Source organism: Hordeum vulgare, chromosome 7H, assembly GCF_904849725.1.
Source record: "Hordeum vulgare subsp. vulgare chromosome 7H, MorexV3_pseudomolecules_assembly, whole genome shotgun sequence".
NCBI classification, from domain to species: domain Eukaryota; kingdom Viridiplantae; phylum Streptophyta; class Magnoliopsida; order Poales; family Poaceae; genus Hordeum; species Hordeum vulgare.
In genome coordinates this window covers 119,890,275-119,906,785 of record NC_058524.1, presented here as the reverse complement: position 1 = coordinate 119,906,785, position 16,511 = coordinate 119,890,275, and the positions used below count along the sequence as shown (strand labels likewise).

The following is a 16,511-nucleotide window of genomic DNA, read 5'->3' as shown; positions in this document are numbered from 1 at the left end:
CCCATTTTTACAGCAGATTAGATCTGAAATTTTACATCTTCTATGTGAAATCTGTTTTTCCTCAAGATACGATGCGCACATGATTCCTCAAACACTACCTATCACCACAATCATTGATGAACTAGCTAAGCATCTAAGATTATCACGAGATTCCTCAATTGTGCGAATTTTCGGATCTGTACAACTCTCGAACCCAAGAACAGTATGCTTAGGCAAATTCCTCAACCACTGGTTATATTCCTCAAACTGTCAAACTTTTTCATTTTCTTCAAATCTGAGAACGCATATGACCTCTCCAAATTCCTCGCAACCATACTCTCTTCATAGGTACACACATGTCAGCTGATGAATCTCTCAGTTCTCATCACATTAACTCATTTGCAGCGTTTCTGGAAGAAACTCTTCAAGGCTCATCAGAATCCTCAAGAGTTCAAAATCATCAGCAAAATCCTCAACTGAAGAAAATGGAGGAAGACAGAAAACAGAAGGGAGGAAAGAAGCTTGAGCTAAACACAACTATTGATATCCCTGAGGACATTTACTTGGACTATTGTACGCCTGATGAACATGAGACAGTGGCCAAGAGAAAAATATGGCTACAAAAGATTGAACGTCGATGGGCAAAGGAATGGAAGGAGTACAGGTTTGTGACTCCCAAATATGCGAAGAAATTCTCTTTGAAGCCTCCTGGCAGATGGGCCCCACTTGAGGATCATCAAGTAGCACATCCCTCAAGTCTCATGACAATTGATGACTACCCAGATGAGAAAGAAAAACATCTGGCCAAGCTCAAGAAGCAAGCAAAAGCTGCAGTGAGGAAATTTAATGAATCCTCAGTTGCTGCCTCCGGTGGTGCTAATTCCTCAGCTGCAGAAACCTCAGGCTCAGAAATTCCTCACATGCAGTCTGTGCCATCAAAGCAAAGGGCTCCAAAGCCTCAAGAGAAGTCTGCTCAGGCTTCTGTCACAAAACCCTCAGCACCAAAACCCTCATTACCAAAACCTTCAACACCAAAACCATCAGCGCCAAAACCCTCAGTACCAATCTCCACAGCACCAAAATCCTCAGCTCCACCCCCAAAGCCTCAAGAGAAACCAGTACTGAAGCATGTCGTGAAGCCTACGACCGCCAGCTCCAGCTCCTCACTCCCAGCTGCAACTAGCTCGGAGACAAAGTCTTCAACACCTCTTGTGAAGACTTTGACAATTGCTGAACGTGCACCTCTGCCCAGCCCCAGCAAAATCATCGCAGTCCCATCTGCATCAGAGGGAAGTGATGAATATGATGATGAAACCCTGCAAGCCATCATCAGAAACAAGCAAGAAAGGGTAGCACAAGCATCAGGCAGTGCTATTCCTCTGGCCATGGACCCCAAGGTCCTCCTTGATTACATCAATATCTGGTATGAGGACCCAAACACTCCCATTGATGATTTGAAACTTCCTCCTGGCATCAGCCACATGGTGGCCACCTTCATAAATGAAGCCAAGTGGAAAGAACAGCAGGCCAGGCAGGCAAAGGTTGCAAAGGCCAAAAAGGAGAAATTTCTCAGGCAGAATCTCCTCAAACTGACTCCTGATGCACTAGTGTCAACCGAGGCAGAGCTGCAAGTACTGACTGACAAGTACGCCAAGCTGTCAGATCGCAAAAGCATCAAGAGCAATTTCATCAAGCTAGCCACTAGTGTTGTTGATGACTACAACAAGAGAACCGCACCCCCGGCACCAACTCCTCAGCCCTTGGTTGAGCAGCCAGCAGATGCATCTCCTGATGAGGAGGAAACTCCTCAAGCTGAGGAAGAACACCAAGAGCGCCGTGTTGATGAACCGGCCATTGAAGAAATCATCACGGAAACTGCAACTGATGAAATTGTTGCCACTGATGAGACTGCTCTTGATCCAGCTGCTTCATCAAAGCAGGCTGATGACTCTGTTCTAGCTGGTTCCTCACTACCAGCTGAAGAATCTGAAGAAAGAACACCTTCACCAAAAGCTTCAAAGGTGAAGAAGATAATTCCGTCTGCATCAGACGTAAAGAAAACAAGGGCTGCTGAAAAGGAAGCCAAGAAGAGAAAAGCCTCCTCGGCAGTAGAAGAGACAGAGGCAAAGCGCCTTAAAGAAATTGAAGAAACTGCTCCTCTGGACCCAGTGCCTCTCAATGTCGCCCCTTCCTATGAGATGGTCGTCATTGATGACCCAGCCACAAGGGCAGATGAGGAAATGAAGGATGTTGCCTCTGAGGAACACACTGATGAGGAAATTCAGATTGACGACAGTCCTCAACCTCTTATTCCTCAGACACAGACTGCTCAAGCATCAGCTGCACCAGCTGATGAAACTGCTTCTGCCACAAAGCCAGCTCAGGAAAAACAAGCTGAACATCCTCATGCTGATGAAATTATACATTCTGAGAAGACTCCTCAAGATGAGGAACAGGCTGACCCAACTCCTCCAAATGAGAAAGTAGTGGAAATTCCTCAGCCTGAGGCTCAGCCAGAGCAAGCATCATCTCCTCAGCATGAAGTACCAGCTAATGAAATTCCTCACCTTGAGGAAAATGCTGAAGAAAATGTACCCGCCCAAGCCAATGACTTCATTGTGCTCAACCCAGAGACTGCTATTGTTGTCTCCTCCCCTATTCCTCAGCAAAATCTTCAGCCAGTTCAGCGTCAGCCCTTCTCCAAGTGTCCAAAGTTTCAGAAAGAAAATTTCTTTGAAGAACGCATGTACTTCATCGGAGAGAACCCTTATGACAAGCCCCAAATGAGGCATCTGAAGTTTTGGACAAGGACTCAGATGAACTACTATTCCTCTGTGCTCTGTGGACGCAACAAGATATTCCAGCATAGGCACATTCCTCATGTTGAGCTTGAAGCAATACCTTGCATGGAACCAGTCCTCAGTGTACTCCACGATGCAGGTTTGCTCCCTATGTGCTCAGACATATCAGACTGGAATAGTGAGCTTATTCTTCAGTTCTATGCCACTCTTCATATATCGGGCAACCCTGACGATATCAGCACTTGGGTGTTTGACTGGATGTCCCAAAACACTCACTACAAGGCTCCTGCTTCTGAACTCCTTAGAGAACTGCCCGTACCAATTCCCTCAGATGGGGCAGTGAAGCTTTATGGTGAGCGTGAGCTGCCAAATGGTATGATGGAAGTCCTCATGAAGCCTTTGGCTGCAGGCAAACCCTCAAGAACCACCTTCCCCGTCCATGAGCTCAAGTACACACCCCGGTCTGTCTACAGAATCCTCTGCAGTGTGCTCACGCCAATCAAAGGCCATGACGATGAAGAAGATGTTGTAGGCCTCATGAAGAATATCCTTTTCAACATTATTCACGGTATTCCTATTAATATCCATGATTTCTTCTTGAGGACTTTGGCAGACAATGCCATGTGCCCCTATGATCACAAGATATATGCCCCGTGGATTATGAGATTCATCAGGACAAGGACAGGCCTCAACTTTCACGTTGATTGTCAAAACCATGTTGGTTATATGCCTCCTATTCGGGTAAACAAGAAGACTTTCGAGCCCATTAAAGGAAAAGGAAAATCTGTGATTGAAGAAGGCAGCAGGCCCCTTGATGGCCAGTTCAGAGAGCCAGAAGCATATTATTCATGGGACGATACTAAGACTCGTCCAGCAAGCTCCTCCTCCTCCTCGCGTGCTGAATACCAGAGAGCTCCTCCTCAGTCTTCACCAGAAGGTGGATGGCAACCACAAATGGGTCAAACGCCAGTTTGGTGCCATTGTGAAAACCCTCACTGAAACACAGAACTCTGTGAAGATTAACCATCACTATCTGCATGAGGTTTTCGATCGCACCTGGGCTACACTTGCACATTTGAAGACTTAGACTAAGCTTGAAGAAATGGACTTTGAGCGAGACTTTGACTGGTCGTGGCCTCCCAAGAGGAAGTTCAGGCCCATTCCAGTGCCAGACCTTGAAGACAGCTCCTTTTCTTCATTCCGCACTGCTGAATCTGATGATGAACAACTCGACATAGCAACCGGCCCAAGGAATAAGACTACTCCCAAGAAGCATCGCGGCTCTTCCTCAACCGCCAAGAAATGAAGTCTTCACGGGCGTTAGTCCTCAGTTTGTCCCTTTTTGTCACTTGATGACAAAGGGGGAGAAACTCGAGTGTTAGTCTTCAAGCGGGATATTTTTGGGGCTCATAAACTATATTTAATTTACAAACTCTTGGCTCTTCTGAAGTTTTTATGTAATGAGTTGTAACTTAAGCCCGATGGTGCTCTGACGCTTTTGAACGTTTTTCTTCGCATGCCTATTCCTCAAGTTTTAATGCACGCATGCTGAAATTCGTCAGATACCATTTGCCATCATGCATCTTCATTTTCTTCATATGATATGTTATATGTATGCATGATTTACAAGACTCAGGGGGAGATCTCCATGATATAAATCATCAATGTGCATTTGCTATAAAAGCAAAATCCTCAAGGTATGCACATCTTCAGGGGGAGTCTCTCTGAATCTTGTTTTCAAATTCCTCAAATGAGTATTTACACTTCATATTTTTTAATCCCTGTTGAAGACTTAACCTAATTGTCATCAACCACCAAAAAGGGGGAGATTGTAAGTGCATCTAATGCCCCTTAGTGATTTTGGTGGTTTGAAGACTTATAGGTTAAGTATCTAATGTGTTTGTGAGTGTACACAGGATCTATAAGTCATTGAGGAGTTTGAGATATTTGAAGAATATCGACCCCTAAAAATATATGTCTTCAGTTGAAGAAATTGGTCTGAAGCTGAAGAAATGAATCGCGAGGAATCTGCAATGAAATTGATATTCGTCATGAAGATACTGATATTGAGAAGTCCGGTGGTTCCTGAAGAAAATCATTCTGAAGAATTTGAAGCATGAAGATTTACACTTTCTGTTTTACTTTCTTCGCATTTGAGTAATAGGAACACCATACTGTTAAAGAGGGTCGAAGTTACACTATGGAATGAATTTCCTCATGATGCTCAACCCAAGCCTAATCCTACCAAAAGCCTCAAGTGAGGAATATGAGTGACATGAGGACTCTCACAGTTGAGGGTTCCGACCGTTTCGATAACCACGCCAAGTCACTGGTCTTATCCACTCCAACGGTCATATTATTTAAGGGCATTAGTGTCAAATCATGTCGGGATGCTCCCAGGCTATAAATAGCCACGCCCCACAACCACTAGCTGGTTGGCTGCTCCGTTAGGAACTGACACTTGTCATAAGAGCAACCCAAATTCCTCAGTCTTCGAGAGTAATTCATCAGTGAGGAAATACACCACCCACCGAAACCACAAACCAAACCTAGTGATTGAGCATCACTGAACAAGTTGTTCCTGTGTGGGACTGAAGCCTTTTACCTTTGAGGACTGTGCATCCTCCAGACGGTTAGGCGTCATGGTCTAGAGCAATCCAGCAGTCAATTGTGGATCGCCGGGTGACCAAGTTTGTGAGGGTTTGGAAGTTTGCCCTGAAGACTTACCACGAGTGTTCGGCGAGGACTGTGTGTCCTTAGCTCAAGGAGAATACGGTAGGGACTGTTTGTCCCGGGACTGGGTGTCCTTTGGTTTCAATACCAAGCCGCTCCAAACCAGATGTACAACTGTCACAGCAGTTGGAACTGGGTCATCAACAACAGTCTTCACTGAGAAACGGGTTCTAATTCCTCAACTCTTTACTTTCTCTGTATTATGTGTTGATGACTTTCACTGTGACTGTTTGAAGAATCTGCTGAAGACTTTCTCTGAATTTCCTCAACCCCAAATTCTTCACAATAGTTAATCATCATCTGTATTCTGCGTGCCTGCTTACTGTGCAATCTGTTTTCACATTCTTCACTCTGAAATACTGCTGGTGTGAACGTTTGCACGTCTGATCCTTTACTGTTTCCGCTGTAAGTTAGTCATCAGTGAGGAATTTCCTCAAAAGGAATTTCCTCAGTGATGAAATTCTAAAAATCTCCTATTCACCCCCCCTCTAGTCGATATAACGCACTTTCACATTTCCTATTGCATGCTTCTTATTTTGCTATTCTACTTTATCTTAATTTGATATCCTCAGCATGATCTATCATAAGATTTTGGCTCATTGTTCTTTCGTTTAAAAAGTTCCCATCTCCTTCTACAGGGGGTATGTGATGGTGATGGGCTCTTCGATTGAAGTCATAGCTTTGGGATGATGGCATGGGCGATGGTGGGGGCTATGTCATTATATTTTTGGTTGTGTCTTCTTAAAGGGCTTGCTCGCATCTATCACAAGTATTTTTCCTATTTTTGGGGCAGATGAAGTGGGGCCCCGATGTACTCCATGAGTGTTCTCAAAGGAGGTGGCCCGAGGAAGGTTTGCAACGCCAGTCTAGGGGGGCGTGGGTAGCGACAACATACCATGAGTGGTGTTTTTGGGTTGGGCGTGCAAATGGGTTGTGGGCTCGGGCGACGATTGCTAGAGGGGGTAGTTTGACTGTATGGTAGGGCGGCAATAGCCGATGCTAAATGGACCTAGGTGTCGCCTCGAGGGGGGTTGAATATGCGTTTTCAAACTTTTACATATTTGTCTTAATCCAAAAGTAGAATTAAACTAAATGGATACTTTTCAAACACAAAGCGTAAATATTCTAGGCTCAACCAAGTACACGAATAACCCATGCTAACTAAGATAGGCACTTAAGAATACTAGCAAACACAAACTATATCACAAGATATGAAATTTAAGGAATAAGTAAGCAATTCAAACTAACACATGGTATATCAATATGAGCAAGTATGCATTGTAAAAAGTAAAAGGTGCTGGAAAGTGAAAAATACAAGTGATTCGAGGATGCAGATTTATCCCTAAGTTCACATTTGGCAGGGTGCTAATATCCTGGGAGTGGTGTCAAAGCCAAAGCTTCGGAGCACCACCAAGTGGCTCACCATATTCTCCCCTTTTGAGTCACCCCAATGGATGAACCTCAATTCACTTGGTGTTAGTATTGAAGACAACTACCACACATTTACAAACTACGCTGGAGCACAACACAAGCAAGGAAACTGCCGTAGGAACCTGTGTTGGTGCGATCTAGTCCCCCTTTAGTGTTTTGAAGATTGTCGCACAAAACAATTGAGAAAGTAATGTGTTTACTGGTGAACACACGGTAAAATGGTCCCTGAAGTACTAACGAGTTTGCTATAAACTCAAGCAATGCTCATCTACGTAGATATAATAATAGTAAGCTATCGAGGAGATTGATGTTAGAGTCGACCCCCAAGAATTGTTGTGTTGAAGCAATTACTTGAGCATGTTTTGTTCTAGGAACAATTGGATGCAGCGAACAAGAATAAAGACATCGTTCTTTTTCGTAGCTTCATTTTCTTTGTTCGAGTCATATGGCGATCGTACTAAGGGGGTTTACGTGTTTTGAGCTTAGTCTTTGTCGATGTTTCATTGAAAACTTTTCCCAAGTGAGTTGAGAGAAACCTCTACATGTATTGATTTTTTACTCGTAAGCCAAAAATATGTTCTTATGGGCTTCGAAAGAAATCCTCACCTAGCGGAGTCAACTTTACTTGTTTTTCAAGAAAAAATGTCGTGTGAGTGAAATCCAACCGTTGGATACACTGGTTTGACAGTAGGCCCCTATTGGTCATTTCTCCCTCAGTGCCGCTTCGACTATAAATAGTCACCTCCTCCCAACCATTGTTGCCTCACTACTTTGTTTGATTTGACAAGTGTTTGTCTGAGCACCCCTCTCCGAGTGAATTCTTCTGAGAGAAGACTCGAGAGCCAAACTTAGTTTATGGTTGAGCATCACGTTAAACTATATTATGATAGCTTGTGTTTATTACACTTGAGAATTGCACACTCTTTAGACGATTAAGCGTCAGTTTTGAGGAATCACACGGACTCTTGGTTACTCAAGACTCACTCCTTGAGTAGATGTACTCCATGTCCAAATCCATTGCTTCAAAGAAGAGAGAAAATATCATAAATTTAGAGCGAGCATTTCACCAAACAGTTGTCGGTGTAGTGACACCTCGGAGGACATCAACAAGGGCCAGATGGTACTTGCACGGGAGAACGAACGAGATGTGTGGAATGATGGTGTAGGCAAAGCAGCGTGGCGATTGGGTGGAGCGATGGAGGTCACAGAGCTCTGGCAAGGGCTTGTAGGGTGGCCAGGGTGGTACAACATCGCGTCTACCATGGAGGATGAGGATGTGAAGAAATAAGGAAATGATGGAGATGTGGGTCTTGGTGTGGTTTTGAGTGAGTCCGGGTGTCGAAGTCAATACGTGGTAGAGGATCGAACTCCCGCAAAATCCCCTCCCTCGTTTGTTTCTGATTGACGAGAAAACTGACGCGCGGACCGGTCCAGAGACCAATACGACATGACTCTGGACGACAAAGTATATCCGGATAGCTCAATTAGAATGTCTGCGGGCCATTTAAGGGCCCACTTTGGAGGTGCCATGAGCCGACCGAGTAAAAAAATCGCATTAGGAGTATATATTTGTTTTCCAGAATATATTAGAGGAACTCCAACCGTGTGACCCATCTCGTCCGCAGGTGTTCGTTTGGGTCGTCGCACACACAAAACTCGACCCAACGGAACGACTCAAACAGACGTGCATTCGTTTTTTTTCGACCGCAACCTATTCGAGGCCCACATTTGGGCCACATTTGCGTCGGTGCGGACACGGGACGAACACCCGTGACACCCGCCCTTCTCTTCCCCCTGGCCCGCCAGTTGGTGGCATGCATGCCACTCTCCTCTTCATTCCTTCCCCCCGACTCACCCGGGCACCACACCTCCTTCCGCCGCCGCCCACTTCCATCGACGCCGCCAACCATCCATCCATATGTGAGTCACCCTCCCAGACGCCTTCATCTCCCATCGCCGCTGCCCATATCCTCTACCTTCTCTCGGTGGGGCGCGGGGCTCTTCACCGAACGGTTTGTCCCACAACGCCCGCAAGCTATTTGACGGTTTCCCATAAGGTACCAATGGACTCCGACGATGATTTTTTTAGAATGTTATTTGTGATTCAGATGATTCTTCATCTGATGATGAGGAGATCGTGGCAGCTGCGTTGATCGCCATGACCACATAAGTATGGAGCGACAACAGTTTGGGGCTCCCTATGGGGATGCTCGATAGCACGGATTATATGCACTGGAAGTGAAAAACTGCCCTTCTGCTTGGCAGGGGTAGTATAAGGGCCATGTCTAAGCTTTCACTGTCATACTTGAGGCTGTTGCTTCCCCGGATCTCTGGATTTGGCACTCTTTCTTGGGCATGGCTGGATCTCACAGCGATATCAATGTGCTCCAACGCTCTCCGATGTTTGCTAGGATGACAGAAAGCAATTGCATGCCTGGAGGTCAATGTTGAGATCAATGACCACCAATACAATAATGGACACTATCTAGCCAACGATATCTATCCATAGTGGACACTATCAAGACAATCCCCAACCCTGTAGGAGAGAAGAGAAGATGATTTGCCCAAGAGCAAGAGAGTGCTAGAAAGGATGTAGAGCGTGCCTTTGACGTTCTTCAATCTCGATGGGGCATCATTCGGTAGCCTGTTAGAATTTGAAGCATCAAAAAGTTGTGGAAGGTGATAATAACTTATGTGATCATGCATAATACGATCATAGAGGATGAACGTCCAGAATGTCTCCGTGATCAAGGATTTCAGTTTCAGGATGACAATATTGTGCATGAGCATACATGACCAACAACGTTTGCATAGTTCACCAAGTTTCATCATCAGATGCGTGATTGGGGAACTCATATGCAGCTGCAAAATAATTTGGTTGAGCATACATGGATTCATGTTGGTTTTTTCCAATGTATTTGAAACAATTTACTATTAGTTACACTTATAAACTATGATATATTTTTATGTTTCTTGAACTATGCAATATTATATATTTAATGTTAAAATAGATCGCATGCCTGCCGCGTATACGAAAAATGGATCGGCATTGAGCGCATGATAGACACAGATGAAAAAAAACAGAATAAACATGTCAATCCAAATGGATAAAATATGGATAAAACATGCGTTTTGGATTGGAGTTGCTCTTAGGAGTATAGATATTAGATATAAAGATATAGGTAGGATCACGACCGCAATTTTTACAGCCGACATTTCGCTACCGTCCACATACGGATCCACATACGGTCTCCCTGTTCCATTCCATCATCCCTTGTCCTTTTCCGCACGTAGTACCAACGCATGCGTTCCGTGGCTCCTTGCTCGCCGCTTCACCGACGCGTACGGGCATCAGCATCCAAGTTATCTTTCACCGCCAAGCCTGCCGCGAAACCAAACTCCGAAAGAGACCCGCCAAGAGGTGTCAGTTCGCCATTACACCAAGCAGATCCCGGGTCTATTTCCTCTTTGACTTCCATATAGAAAGGACGCCCGACTAATCCGCGCACAAATGCCAGAAACTTGACCACGTTACCGCTACGCCAGAGAGGCCATCTTGAATCAAATCCGGACACCATTTTCCAGCCTTTTACCACATTGATTCACATTCAATGGATTTCAATGCATAATCAAGCCCATCATCTCAGCAACTCGACCACCATGACTTCCATGGACGGGAGAGAACGACGTTTTCCTTTTGAACAAGGCATCACCGGATCACACGAAAAGGGGCAGACGACGAAGTGGCAGGTGAATTCCATCGTGGAAAAGCAAGACCCGCGATAGCCACAGCCAGAGATCGATCCCACCGCTCATACGGTGGCATGCAAGAACCTAAGAAGAGCTACGGCAGATCAACCTGCGCCTGATACGGCTGCACACCACCTGGCACCCACCCCCGCGATCCGGCCAGTCGTCAGTGCTTGCTGACCTCCGCGGCCATAAGTAGAAGCCTCGCTCTCTTGATTCTCGGAAGGGATCAAAAGGGTTGGTAGAGGAGTGTTATTGTACAGGCAGTCGTCTCTTCTGGTTGGCCTGCTCGCTTCTTCCAAATCGTCCCTTTTCTTGTCCTTGCGGCTTAGCGTGCGCCATGCGCCTCAGGTTTTTTAATGGAGGTTTCGGACTCCTTTTCTACCGCGTGGTGAAGGACGGAGAGCCGGGCCAGGACACGAGTTGGTAGTTGTTCACTTGTTCTTGCGAGAAGCTACAAGAAGGGACGGAGCTTGCGTGGCTTGCTTCCGCTGCTCTGCGCTACTCCAAAGTCCAAGCCGAGTGATCCTGCCAAAACGGGATTTGCCTGCTGCTGCTGGTGCCAAGATCTTCTCTTCTCCGCTCCCGATTCGACGTCCGTGCTGCTGCGGGGTGGCGCGCCAGCAGCGCATGGGCGCGGCGAGGGTGGCAACTTGCGCGCCTGGCGGTTGGCAGTTGGGCAACGTGACTCGCGCGTGAGCGGAGCGGGCGGCGGGGAGAGGCGGAGGAAGGACGGGAATGGACGCGGAGAGCGGCGGCGGCGCGGCGCGCAGGAAGGTGAGTAGGGTAAGTTCTTGGATTCCTTCTGGAAGATTCGGTGTTTGTTCGGTCTGGTCTGGTTTTGGGCCCGGGGGCACCACGGTGACGGCCGTTTCTTGGTTTCTTTCTTGACGGCGGTTTGCAGCCGTGGAGCGCGGAGCTGCTGCTGGCGTACCAGAGCCTCGGGGTGGTGTACGGCGACGTGGCGACGTCGCCGCTGTACGTGTTCAAGAGCGCCTTCGCCGGCGGGGACATTGAGCATTCGGCGGGGAACGAGGAGATCTACGGCGTGCTCTCCCTCGTCTTCTGGACGTTGACCCTGATCCCGCTCCTCAAGTACGTCCTCGTCGTGCTCCGCGCCGACGACCACGGCGAGGGCGGCACCTTCGCGCTCTACTCCCTCATATGCCGCCGCGTACGCGCGGGGCTCCTCCCCGACGGCGAGGACCTCGCGGGCCGGCGCGAGGGCGGCGCGGCGCCGCCCGCGCCACTCTCGGCCGTGCGCGCCGCGCTGGAGCGGCACCGGGTCCTGCAGAGGATGCTGCTGCTGCTCGCTCTGCTCGGGACCTGCATGGTCATCGGCGACGGCGTGCTCACCCCTGCCGTCTCTGGTCGCTCCCTCCTCCTCCTCCTTCTCCTTCTCCTTCATCCTTCCTCAGAGATTAAGTTACGCTGTTGGTGTTGCATTGGTTGATGCTACGTCAGGAGCCTGACGTCTTATGGTTCCTCTCTGTTGCAGTGTTCTCCGCGGTTTCCGGGCTGGAGCTGGAGCTGGACAATGAGCAGCACGAATGTAGGTCAATTGCTTGCTCTGCTTTCGTTTATGATTGTTTGATACCGGTTTGTTATTGATATCTTTTCAGATTCAAATTGAATATATTCAAGCAATTTAATCGCTTGTCGATTGGTATTGCGGTATTTATTTTCTTCTTCTGAATGTAGTGTTGAGGGTTTGTGATTCTGCTGTGGGTTGTGACATCATGGTGTTGGTTTTCAGATATATTGCTACCGGTGACATGCGCTATATTGGTGGGCTTATTCACCTTGCAACACTATGGGACGCACAGGGTCGGCTTTCTTTTCGCGCCTATCGTTTGCTTGTGGCTTCTCTGCATCAGCATCATAGGGCTCTACAACATCATCCACTGGAATCCCCATGTGTACCGAGCTCTTTCGCCATACTACATGTACAAGTTTCTCCAGAAGACTCAGACAGGTGGCTGGATGTCGCTGGGTGGGATCCTTCTGTGCGTAACTGGTAAGGACCGAAAACAGCTGTCGTGCGGTGCCCCTGACTCCGACACTTTGAATAAATGATGATGATAAACCTGACCACATGTAAAACGATTTGAATTCTTAGGTTCTGAAGCTATGTATGCGGACCTTGGACATTTCTCTCAGTCTTCAATCAAGGTACGAGATGAGTGTGCGGATATTTGATTTGCCACATGGCATGAATTGCCATCCCTTTGCCCTAGAATTACTGTTTTTTTAATTTGTTTACTGGGCGCATATGGTCTAAACTGTTTACAAAGAGTACAGAGCCACATTGTTGAAGTAAGATGCGATGTGTGTTGTAGTTTAAATAATAATCAAAGTTCATATAAGAAACAGTTCTGCAGGATACGAAAAACAAATATTTATGTTAGGACTTGAATTTTTAAAAATGCAGATAAATAAGGGAATTGGGTAACACTTTCAAGCAAAAGTTTTTTGTTGTTGTATTAACTGAATTTGAGCTTCCACTATGTTGAAGGCGTCATTGAGTATAGTGGTAAGCGTAGTTAATTACACAAAATTAGATGGGGCAGCTTGAGTTTATACTTTCTCACTTACTGGATCATATAGTTTGTACTGATTTAGTTGATGTGTTCATTGATGACAACGGATATTACCCCATTTGGTGAAGAAGTACTCCCATGCATTCTACCTAATCATTCTACAAACAATATAGCTACTTTGTGGTGTTTATTAAGCTAGTGAGCACTATTGCTAAGAGAAGTTGTCCACTTGACTAAGCTCTTCTTTGTGTGCAATTGTACTTGAGGGGGAAGACCGGAAGAGCGAATGAAACTAAGAGCCAGTACAGTCTCACAATTTATTACTTAATTTCTCTACAAGCTTGATTCTCTGGGTAAACTATTTAATGATGGTCACTCTTAACTACACTTACGAGTTGGAATATCACAGTATCTTGTTTTCCATCATTTAAGTCCAAATTATCTATGTTTTTTTTCGAGAAAACGCAAAAAGCCTTTGCGTTTCATTGCATTGAAGTTCTGGTGATACCTATATCAGTAGCATTTTGTAGGATGTTTCGATTGGAATTTGGAATGCTTCAAAAACCACATGATTAAAAATAGTTCTTAGGAATTAATATGCGCCACCCGCAAAAAATAAAGTACTACCACCATCTTGATCTGATGATCTTCACCTTAAGTACTTATTTGAGTTGAGTCCAAAATCCCTTACCCCCATGCTTTACTTCCAACAGATAGCTTTCACATCTTTAGTTTACCCAGCTTTGATACTGGCATATATGGGACAAGCGGCATACATTTCAAGACATCACAATTTTGAGAATATTAATCATATTGGATTTTACGTATCAGTCCCAGGTACTATTTATGTTTTCCTTTTCACCCTCATTGGTAAACACTTGGTGAGTATAATTGTATAGCAAGTTCCCCATTTTAATATCTACTTATGCAATAATCTCTTTCTAGAAAAAATCAGATGGCCTGTTCTGGTGATTGCAATACTCGCAGCCGTTGTTGGGAGTCAAGCAGTTATTACTGGCACATTCTCAATTATCAAACAGTGCTGTTCCTTAAGTTGCTTCCCAAGGGTGAAGATTGTGCATACATCCTCTACAGTACATGGTCAGATATACATACCAGAAATCAATTGGATCTTGATGATACTATGCCTGGCTGTTACTATAGGCTTCAGAGATACAAAGCACTTGACAAATGCACAAGGTAAAGAGCACAATTAGATATGCATATAATTTCAGTTCATTAGAACACGACATATTTTCTTGTTACCAAAAACAGTCACAAGATGCAAACTCTTCTGTTTATCTTAACTTTTTTTATATGAATTTGTGGTCAACTTTAGGCGCCTAGCTGATGTGCTTTTCTTGGTTCAGGTCTGGCAGTCATAACTGTTATGCTGGTCACTACTTGCTTGATGTCACTGGTTATTGTTCTTTGCTGGAATAAGAGCATATTGTTTTCTCTCGCGTTCCTTCTATTCTTTGGTGCAATTGAAGTTCTTTACTTCTCTGCATCCCTTGTGAAATTTCGGGAAGGGGCTTGGGTACCCGTCATGCTTTCCTTATTTTTCATGATAATGATGTGCGTGTGGCATTATGGTACCATAAAGAAGTATGAGTTTGATGTCGAAAACAAGGTCTCTATAAGTTGGCTCTTGAATCTCGGCCCTTCCTTGGGGATTGTTCGGGTCCGAGGTATTGGTCTGATACATACAGAGCTTATGTCTGGGATTCCAGCCATCTTCTCTCACTTTGTCACCAACCTGCCAGCATTTCATCAGGTATCTCATCTTCTTTTGTTGTAATATTTTTCTTTTCAGAATAGGCACTAATCTATAGTCTTTATTCTTTTCCCAAGACACTCTTCTAAGTACGTAATTTGTCTTAGTTCACCAGTACGATCATCTGTCTAGATTCTAAAATGGTAAATTATATTTTCCACCAGGTTCTGGTCTTTCTTTGCATTAAATCAGTGCCTATACCACATATCCGACCGGAGGAGCGTTTTTGGGTTGGCCGCGTTGGCCCAAAACAGTATCGTCTATACAGGGTGGTTGTTCGATATGGATACCGTGATGTGCCGAAGGACGACATAGAGTTTGAGAAGGACCTAGTCTGCAGCATTGCAGAATTCATCCGCTGCGGCGACTCTGACGACCAAAATGGCTTTCTGGACGGTGCCACAGACCATACCTGTGAGAGGCTGTCTTCCATCAGTAAAGGTCTACCATTTCAGGAGGAGGATGGCAGTGAGATCAATGGATCAGATTCATCTATACTATCCACAGACAAGGAGATGTACCAAAACACGATAGGACCGAAGGCGAAGAGGGTGAGGTTTGTGCTCCCGAAGGATGCGCAGATCGACAGCGAGGTCCGCAGTGAGCTGCAGGAGCTGACAGATGCTAGAGAGGCAGGCATGTCCTTCATCACGGGGCGTGCGCACATGAAGGCGAAAAGCGGGTCTGGTCTGGTGAAGAAGATCGCGATAAACTACATTTACGAGTTCCTGAGAAGGAACAGCCGAGGTTCTGTCTCTGCTGCCAACATACCTCATGCTTCGACCCTCGAGGTAGGGATGGTGTGCCAGGTCTGATACGATGTCACTGTCATGCTCTGTTGTTCATATGCCGTGTATATATATATGTAGTACTGTATATCCTAACGAAAGATGTAGAAAGGATTGATGAAGCAGGACACCCTTGGCCAGAACTGCATATGAGAATTGTGCATAGTTTTCGCTACGACACCGTGTTGAGTTGATCTTTATTTTGTACCATTATCGTCGTCGGTGTTGTATATTGATCGTTGAGCTGGGGATATAGCATTTTTTTGTGCACGAGTTTGGTGTTTACGCTGTTTTAGAACCTTAATAAATTATGTGCTGAAACTGTTTGCCGCAGAAGCTTAGAGGGGGTTGAGAAATGATGCTTGTCACACGACAAAGATTTGGCAGAACTGGTGGTAAGGCTCGATAAACCTTCGTAATTTAGCTATATGCACGGCAGATGATCTGTAACCAATTCTATTTCCCTTCTTTCTGAGACTTTTTTTGAAATAAACCGTTAACTTTATTAATTGGAAATAACAGTTACATCGTCAATAAGCAAATTTATATAATTTCAACCAAGGGCTCCTCAAAGCAATCTTTTGTGACGGAAGATTTCACTATTCTAGCAAGTTCATGAGCCACCTTATTTGCTTCCCTATTACAATGTTCAAATCTAGTAAGAGAAAATTACAAGCCAAAAAATAAGAAGACTGCTACCGGCGCTCCCACC

General features: G+C 45.4%; 1 protein-coding gene across 2 annotated transcripts; it reads left to right on the top strand.

Moving 5' to 3' along the window:
- Positions 1 to 10,470: 10,470 nt before the first annotated feature.
- Positions 10,471 to 16,120, top strand: LOC123410542 (potassium transporter 24-like). 2 transcript variants are annotated; one of them, XM_045103492.1, is made up of 9 exons: positions 10,471 to 11,471; positions 11,599 to 12,064; positions 12,193 to 12,246; positions 12,451 to 12,711; positions 12,814 to 12,866; positions 13,948 to 14,071; positions 14,180 to 14,434; positions 14,605 to 15,011; positions 15,176 to 16,120. In XM_045103492.1, the coding sequence occupies exons 1-9, from the start codon at positions 11,433 to 11,435 to the stop codon at positions 15,824 to 15,826; spliced, it is 2,310 nt and encodes a 769-aa protein (XP_044959427.1). In that variant the 5' UTR covers positions 10,471 to 11,432; the 3' UTR covers positions 15,827 to 16,120. The 2 variants fall into 2 exon arrangements, with proteins under 2 accessions (XP_044959427.1, XP_044959425.1); XM_045103490.1 differs by having other exon boundaries at positions 10,471 to 11,480.
- The last annotated feature ends 391 nt before the right edge of the window (positions 16,121 to 16,511 follow it).